Source organism: Triturus cristatus, chromosome 7, assembly GCF_964204655.1.
Source record: "Triturus cristatus chromosome 7, aTriCri1.1, whole genome shotgun sequence".
Taxonomy (NCBI): domain Eukaryota; kingdom Metazoa; phylum Chordata; class Amphibia; order Caudata; family Salamandridae; genus Triturus; species Triturus cristatus.
Genome location: NC_140590.1, coordinates 1,205,700,598 through 1,205,708,853, shown reverse-complemented (window position 1 = coordinate 1,205,708,853; position 8,256 = coordinate 1,205,700,598). Strand labels below are relative to the sequence as shown.

At 45.8% G+C, this 8,256-nt stretch overlaps 1 protein-coding gene across 1 annotated transcript in view; it reads left to right on the top strand.

Annotated features, from left to right (window-relative positions):
• The first annotated feature begins 1,945 nt into the window (after nt 1-1,945).
• Nucleotides 1,946-8,256, top strand: part of LOC146811605 (extracellular calcium-sensing receptor-like) — a 189,623-nt gene continuing 183,312 nt past the window's right edge. The window contains exons 1-2 of the mRNA XM_085615083.1: nt 1,946-2,056; nt 7,599-7,703. Coding sequence (XP_085471209.1) covers nt 1,946-2,056; nt 7,599-7,703 — 216 coding nt within the window. The remainder of the gene's footprint in view (nt 2,057-7,598; nt 7,704-8,256) is intronic.

The following is an 8,256-nucleotide window of genomic DNA, read 5'->3' as shown; positions in this document are numbered from 1 at the left end:
CCAGCTCTCTGCAGTCTCAGCCACAAGCCCAGGGGGCCCCACAGCAGGCGCAGAAAACCGCCAGCACCACGCTCGCTCCAGAGCTGGCGATCCAGCACAGCTGCCACCGCAGCGCAGGCCCGGTCCACAGGTGGCTGTGCGATATGCGCCGTGCAACAGACCTGCACCTCACTCGGCGTGTCAGCGGCCGCCGGAGCTAGCAGCCCATGGGTCGCCCTCGCGGCTGTCTCGCCTCTCCGCAGTCATTCCAGCCAGCCCTCCGGCTCCCGACAGCGCAGTGAGTCGACGCCCCCAGGCAGGCAGGGCCCCACGTGCAGATCAGGCAGTGCTCACCAGGCATCGATGCATCGGCCCGCATCGCAAGTTATTTTCCTCCAGAGCGGGATCCCAAAGCAGGCTCTGCCGCCATTTTGCGTCTTTCCACTGATGCACGCCGGTCTCTCCGGGCGGCACCCAGAGACACCAGTGCAGTCGCAGTCCCTGAAGTCCGCGGCCCGCCCTCACGTCTCAACACCCCAGGGCAGGTCGCATCGTCGATCTTGCCGGTTCCTCGCCACCTTAGCTCCCAGAGACTCCGAGCGGCGCCATCTTGTGCTCTCCGAGCCGCGGCCGCGGCCGGGGCCCGATGTTCAGCAGCTCGCCCCCGCTCTCACAGCACCCGAGATCCGCTCCACACCTCATCCATGCGTGGACGCCCGTGTCCGACAATCAATGCGGCAGTTTTCGGCGATCTCTCGGCCCCTTACATGCTCTTTTACGCCGTTATTCGTGTCCGTCCGGCGGAGCTGTCTCACCAGGCAGCTATTCCGCTGTGCGCCCTCTAGCGCCCCCCCTTGGATTTCTAATTTAACACTCAAATATTAGTCAAACGTTCTACCCAGGTAAAAAATATGCCTGAAATGTGTGTTGACTGCGCCCGTTAAAGGAACTGCAGCATGCATTCGAACTGATGAAGCTCGTGTTCAGATTTTTTGTTTGGCACTCAAAAGTTACGTAAACGGTCTGCATAATCATGTACTCTTGGTCATTACATGTAAATTTCATTTTGCTTAATTACTGAAATTGTGTTGATTATGCTGGTGTAGTTACAATGTGGCCCAGGCCTACCACACGGGGGATGGGTGATGGCGTACTCTCCAGATGTTGTGTGCATGACTATAGTAGCATTTGTATGTTGCACAACATCGCCATGTGGCAGGACATACATATGGACACTAACCCTAATCTATGCCCAGAGTCTGATATTCAGAGGATGCTACCAAATACAGGTAGAGAATACAGGTGTGGGTTTGGCTAGTTAACTCTGTTTTCTTGAGCTGCTAATTTGGTTGATGCATTTATGTATTTGGATAGTCTTTTGTAAATAATCAATGATGGACAATTAACAGAATATACATATATATTATCCTAAAACTAGTCTGATTATTTCAGCTAATGTTGTCCACTAACAAGAAGTGCTCTAGTTAGAAAATAGTTGACTCTTCATTGTCTCAAACATTGTAATACTTATCAGCATCACATAATCACAAAATCTCACAAACTACACTCATGTTTTAGGTCGTTCTGATCCATACTCTTTTCACCATAACATCATTGTCCTCCATCTTGCTGCTCCTTACACCTTTGTTACCCTAAACATGTGTTTATAATCTTGATGAGAAGGTCCCCCCACTTACCATCACTGAAAAAAATGTCAATGGGGGGCTTAGCCACAGTGGCTAACATGGTGGCCACGGAATCTGCAAGCGCTATCACTGCCCTCTGACTATCACTTAATTATCCTTATCTCTGGGTGCCATCCATCAATAAAACTTCATGTGAGAATCAATGCCAGCCAAGTCTTTGCAAAACAACCCCTTTCCTACCTGAACTGACTCCATGGAAGGTCCCCTTCCAATCGCTGGAGTGCTGGGGAATGAGGTAGGCTGTGCGGTGGAAGATAAATATGGAGGCAAAGAGTGGAGTTGCACAGATACTGGAGCAGGGCCACAATGCCTGTTCTTTGGTTGCAAAGAAACCCTGGCTGGCTGAGGTGCCGGCTCTGCTGAACCTGCACGTGAGTAGGCTAGGGGATGGTGCCGACTAGTAGGCTCATCGGGGGGCCCCGTGAAGGGCCTATGCAGTTAGCCAGGTTGGCCCAGCAGAAGCTGGGCTGCGGGAGGTGCAGTGAGGCGGCTCGGATAGCCATACACCGTGGACCTGCATGGAACGGTGGGGATTCCCTCAGCTCAGACACAGATGTCTGAAGGTCTGTCATGCAGCTGCTGTCCTCACCCCCCAAAGCAATTAAAAATTAATTGGCCCTGCTGCCTGAGTAAAACTCTCCAAACAAACTTATTTTGGAAAGTCAACGATTGTTACACAGCATTGACAAGTCGGCTGTCCAAAGATTGCTAGTGCTCCTATCTAACGGAACTGTAATGGAAATTGTGGTGCTGCCTGAGGCAGAAAACTGATAACTGATTACTACTGTGTCTGGCTTTGATTGTGGACAGAGACCTGGGGGTCCTGTATATGGGGCTTGCTATTGAGAGAGTAGAAATTGTAACATACTGGGGATACGAGTTAAGGGTGCAGCGCAGCCACTTGCAGTATGCACTGTCAGATCACATACTGTTATTTATGAAATTAGATGGTAGATGAAATGTGAACAAATTATCATATCCTTGTGATGTTAACATGATTCCATGTGAGTTTAAGAAGGATTTATAGAATTGTGGTAACTACCTATAAAAGATATAACACATTTACATAGGGCTTATTTTTGATGTGCTACACTGACACTTTAAATGCATTTTGAATGTGTATTATGCCAATGATGTGGTTGGGATATTTGTTATAATGTAGTCTAGTAAAGGTGCCTATTGAGAATGCTAGTGAATTTATGAACATGTTATATGTGAATCATAACTAACTTGTGCATTTTATTATTTTAGCTTAAGTCGCAGGCCTGATTTCTGAGCACGTTTCTGGATGTTCTGATTTCTGAATAAATGCTTAGATTCTCATGCGAGTTTGTAAGAAATGTTACATGTTATCATGCTGTACACTGCAAGTGGACAAACGCTTCGTTAGTGAGGAGTACGGTCATTGTTTCATTAGTTTTTTGAGGTATGAAAGAGTTACAGTTAAAATGGTCTGGCGAAAATAAGGTGGGAGGAGGTGAGTTCACACGGGAGAGGGAGAAAAACCAAGGATGAATTGCTGCAAAGGAGTGTACATGGGAAGGCCGTGGAAGGAACCGACAACATGGAAAAACCTGTGGTGGAATACGTTTGAGAAAAGCATTATGGGACATCTGTTGAATGAGATTTGGGTATATGATGCATTGTAGCGAGGGACAGGGTCCAAATTCCATCTTACCTTTCAGATAGAAAGCACCTGCGTGCTAAATTGCTTCTTTCCTTTTAGTCGCTTTATGCTGCTGGACCCATCTGATGGTGGAGTGACGTCATAGGAAGACTCTAACCACTGACACCTTTTTCTCCCTATCCTTTTGATTAAATGCTAAAATAGGGATGCCACTTCTTAGAGTTAGAGTAAGGATATATGGGATTAAATGCTTTTCTCCAATGAACTATGGATTCAGGGATATCTCCATTTTTGTTTCCTGATTACTTACGTAGTAATGATAGAACTTGTTGTCTTTTTCATGCTCGAGAGAGTGAATCTCTTCCGAAGATTTAGACTCCTTCTAGCTCCTTTGTATGTTTATACTCTTACGCCGAGATTCATGTGTGTCCGCTTATTATTGAATTTGTAATAAAATGTGACTAACCTTCATTTGGTGGTCCACCTGGGATATTGTGTAGCCAAATTGGTTACATGGTATGTTAAATTTGATTCATAGATTTTCTTGCTCCCCTTTACACTTTCATGCTGCAAAAAATAGAACCATCAAAGAATCATCATCAGAGAATCGCTGAGTAGATGGGCCCAGGACCTTTCATCATGGTTTTACCCACTGGGGTGATGCCTGACTCTAGGATGGAGACGAACGTCCTGAAGAAGTCAATACTTTGATCAATATGTACACATACTCCTTGTGGGTGACTCAGAGGGGTTCACCCTGTGGAGGGGAGACCTGACCCCTTGGACTGTGTGCTTGAGATTGTGGATAATTTAGATAAGATTTTCATGGATTTGGTGTTGACCAGCTCATGCTGTGGACACTGGTTGCCCTTGCAGGTACACAGACTTCAAAAGTGTGCCTGTGCATCTTTAGAGCACCACTAAATCGACCTGCTGTGATTTGAACCTGTGACCATGAGGTTGAACACAGGCCACTAGAGTGGACGCATTCCTCCACTAAGCCACCAGACCCGCAAGAGATGCAGTGGTTATAGAATCGAATTTATTGAAGGATAACCACAGAAAATTATCAGATGGGGTGTCTACCACCAAACGAGCAATAGGAATGTTATAGCCAAAAACCTCAGAGACGCAAAATAATGTTCTAAGTTTATCAAACTGAGTATGTTACCCCAAAAGGAGAGCTTTGGATGCGGAAGGCCAGGCCCGACGGGCAATATACGAGTGTTGGTCCTGGCAGAAGACATGGAAAGGCAGCATCCGATAGCATACCTGGAAAACTGGCTGAAAGGTTTTGTGCTCTCCCACAGACTGACTCCCTTCTTTTTCACCAAAAAGGGACGCTGGACTCCCCTTCTCCCTTGCACAGCCCAACAAATGATAGCGGCTTAGCTGCTACATTACAAATATCATGATGAAATCTTGCGTGATGCCTGCCAACTCGACTCACTGACACTTGACAACAAACGGATTATGTTGTTGCCTAACTATGGGATCGTGATAGAGCGCAAACATGCCTCCTTCCAAACATAGGGGCATATCAACAAGGGCTTTATCTCTGCTTTTTTGGCTTTAAAAGCCAAAAAAGCAGAGATAAAACTAGCACCCTATCAACAACAGGGTGCTAACATGCAAATTTGCATGTTAGCACCCTTTTACTCTACGCTTTCCCTTGCATCTCTAATGAGATGCAAAGGGGGCGTTCCAGAGTAAAATAATAGGAGAAATGTCGCTAAGCGACATTTCTCCTATTATCAAGAATGTCGCTAACCCTGTTAGAGACAAAAAAAGCAGCGCTAACCGCGGTTAACGCTGCTTTCTTACGTCTGCTAATTTTCAGACTTAGCCATGATATCCTATGGAAGGAGGATATCATGGCCAAGGGGCATATCAACAACAACCGGCGATAATTATCGCTCAGCGCTCTTAGCGTGAGGATAATTATCGCCGGCTAGCGTGAATTTTTATCGCTGAGATAGCGTGCTATTAGCAACGCTTATCTCAATAGCGATAAAAATCTACACGCTAACAGGCTAACGTGAGATTATCGCTGGAAACCCAGCGATAATCACACGTTACCTTGTTGATAGGGACAGGCAAACTTAGCCATGATATCCTCCTTCCATAGGATATCATGGCTAAGTCTGAAAATTAGCAGACGTAAAAAAGAAGCGTTAACTGCGGTTAGCGCTGCTTTTTTTGTCTCTAACAGGGTTAGCGACATTCTTGATAATAGGAGAAATGTCGCTTAGCGACATTTCTCCTATTATTTTACTCTGGAACGCCCCCTTTGCATCTCATTAGAGATGCAAGGGGAAGCGTAGAGTAAAAGGGTGCTAACATGCAAATTTGCGTGTTAGCACCCTGTTGTTGATAGGGTGCTAGTTTTATCTCTGCTTTTTTGGCTTTTAAAGCCAAAAAAGCAGAGATAAAGCCCTTGTTGATATGCCCCCAAGTTTGCCTGTCCCTATCAACAAGGTAACGTGAGATTATCGCTGGGTTTCCAGCGATAATCTCACGTTAGCCTGTTAGCGTGTAGATTTTTATCGCTATTGAGATAAGCGTTGCTAATAGCACGGTATCTCAGCGATAAAAATTCACGCTAGCCGGCGATAATTATCCTCACGCTAAGAGCGCTGAGCGATAATTATCGCCGGTTGTTGTTGATATGCCCCTTAGAACGCGGATTAAGTGAACTTGGGGTGAAATATTCTCTCCTTTTCCCAGCTAAGGTTAGAATAGCCACTGATCCTTAAACATCTGCTCAGACCTCACTGAGACCTGGGACTGAATTGAGCAACAGCTGGCTGATAATCAGCCAGAGAGTGCTGCTGCCTGGGCAGAGGAGAAGGGGCGCGGGTGAGACAGCCTCAGATGATTTTTTAGAAAATACCCAAGGACACACTACCATCAATTGAACAGATTCATAGAGGTAAACACCAGGCACCGGAAGTAGCAGCCTCTTTCCATGAGAGTGAGGAGGGCTCGAAACTTGAGGGGCCTGAATCTTCCAGTGAGGAGCAACTTACTGTGCCGCCACTCTCCATGGCTAACTCAATGACACCACCAAAGGTGCCCTCTCAGATGGCAGATGACCTCCTGTGAAGCTGACTGCCGGTGTACATCTCTGTTATACTAAAGCAAACTGCAAAACAAAAGTTGGCACAGAGTGCAACTTGAAACCCTGTGCCCCCCGGTGCTTTCCAGTTATATAGGCGCTACTATTAATTGATTTGATTTGACTAACACGTATCTACCCATATTGCTTCAGGTGGAGTCGTTTGGCTCGGTGTTAATATTCTGGACATCATATAGAAACACGATATACATCGTTTGAAGCTCATGATATCTGAAGTAACAGAAGACTACTAACAGGAGAACATGTCAGTGGGGCGTCCAGCAACGCTACATTCATTAGTCGCCATCTCCCGTATGATCATGCACTGTTGCCCCAACAGGTTTGAGTGGAAGGCCGCTTGCCTGTGCCCTAGATGTGAACATAGTTAGGTCATGTTTCCCACTTCCACATGTGCCCACTATGCATAATGCCAAACACGTAGTCCGATGGTTACGGAGTCAATGCCACCCGAAGATAAGGGTTTATTCTTTTTACTCGGCACCACATGACCTTCATGGTGGGCTCTACCGGATTGCAGGCTCCCCAACCCTCAGCTCCTTTGTCATCCATACAATCCTGACTGACCATATTCCATTATGTTCTAGGCCATAGCAGGGTAATATTGCACACACCTATACCGAGCAGGCCCTTGCAGCCTGCTCTTCTTAAAAACAAGGGCCTTTCACAGCTCCCTGTGTGAAAATATTAACAAAAACTTTGAAAATTATCAAGACTCGGCCTCATCCAGCACTATAGAATGTAAGGCAGCTGCAGGTACAACCCACGGGCACTGCATGAAAGCAACAGTGGGCGCTAGATGATTCTTGGACTCAGGAGTGAAAGCATAGAGGACTCTGTGATGCTCTTGGAGATGCAGGCCTTTCCTGACACAAGACAGGTGATTTCTCTCAGGGAAGAGAGCTCTGGACATGCTGAACCTCTTCAATGACTTAGTCGGATCAATTTCACCGATTAAAATGGCAAAAGTCTGCACAGAGGCTGACAAGTCAGGTCCACGTCTGGCCTGGCTGATCAGACAAGAACATTTGCATTAACCAACCATGCACTGTCAGCTCTCCCCAGATACTGCTTAATGCATGCAGTCTGATATAACAAGGCTTTCTCCCATTCCTAAACAACATTATACATAGCTGCTCATAATTTCTAGGAGGCAGAGATAATGGATGTTCTAGATGATCTACACCTACCATGCATCACTCGACACCAGCGCCAAGACTTGATTGCACCCGCAACCCTGACAAAATATCAGCAGGTAAGTAAGTCTAGATTTTCTATACCTAACACTACATATATGTACCTCCACCATACATATATCTCCATGGTACTCCACCTTGGGGGTGCCCAGGAGTGGACGCCTCACAGGGAAAGCCAGGATGGGTTCCACAGCGGTATTCGTAGAAGCGCCTTGAGACCCTTGCGGGTGAGTAGTGCGCTATGCAAGTATCAATTTACATTTACATTTACGTAGATGTGGATTTAGGAATAATAAATATAAACTTTACTATATGCACCTGCCTTTTGATATTTTGCTCCTTCATTTTCTGTATTCGATATTCATGGACCACAATATTCTGGGGGGTCAGTATTTTGTAATACAACCTTCTTATAGTGCTATCCTTACATTGGCAAGTCTTAGGGCAATTTCACAATACAATATACAATATATAATACAATGGCATTACATATACAGCAGAGTGCCAATAGGGATGTGTGACAAAAGACATCCACCTATCCTGGCAATACTAACTAAAGTAGTTAGATCCAAAGTCAATGAGAAGATATTTAACTTGTCACTCTATACCATC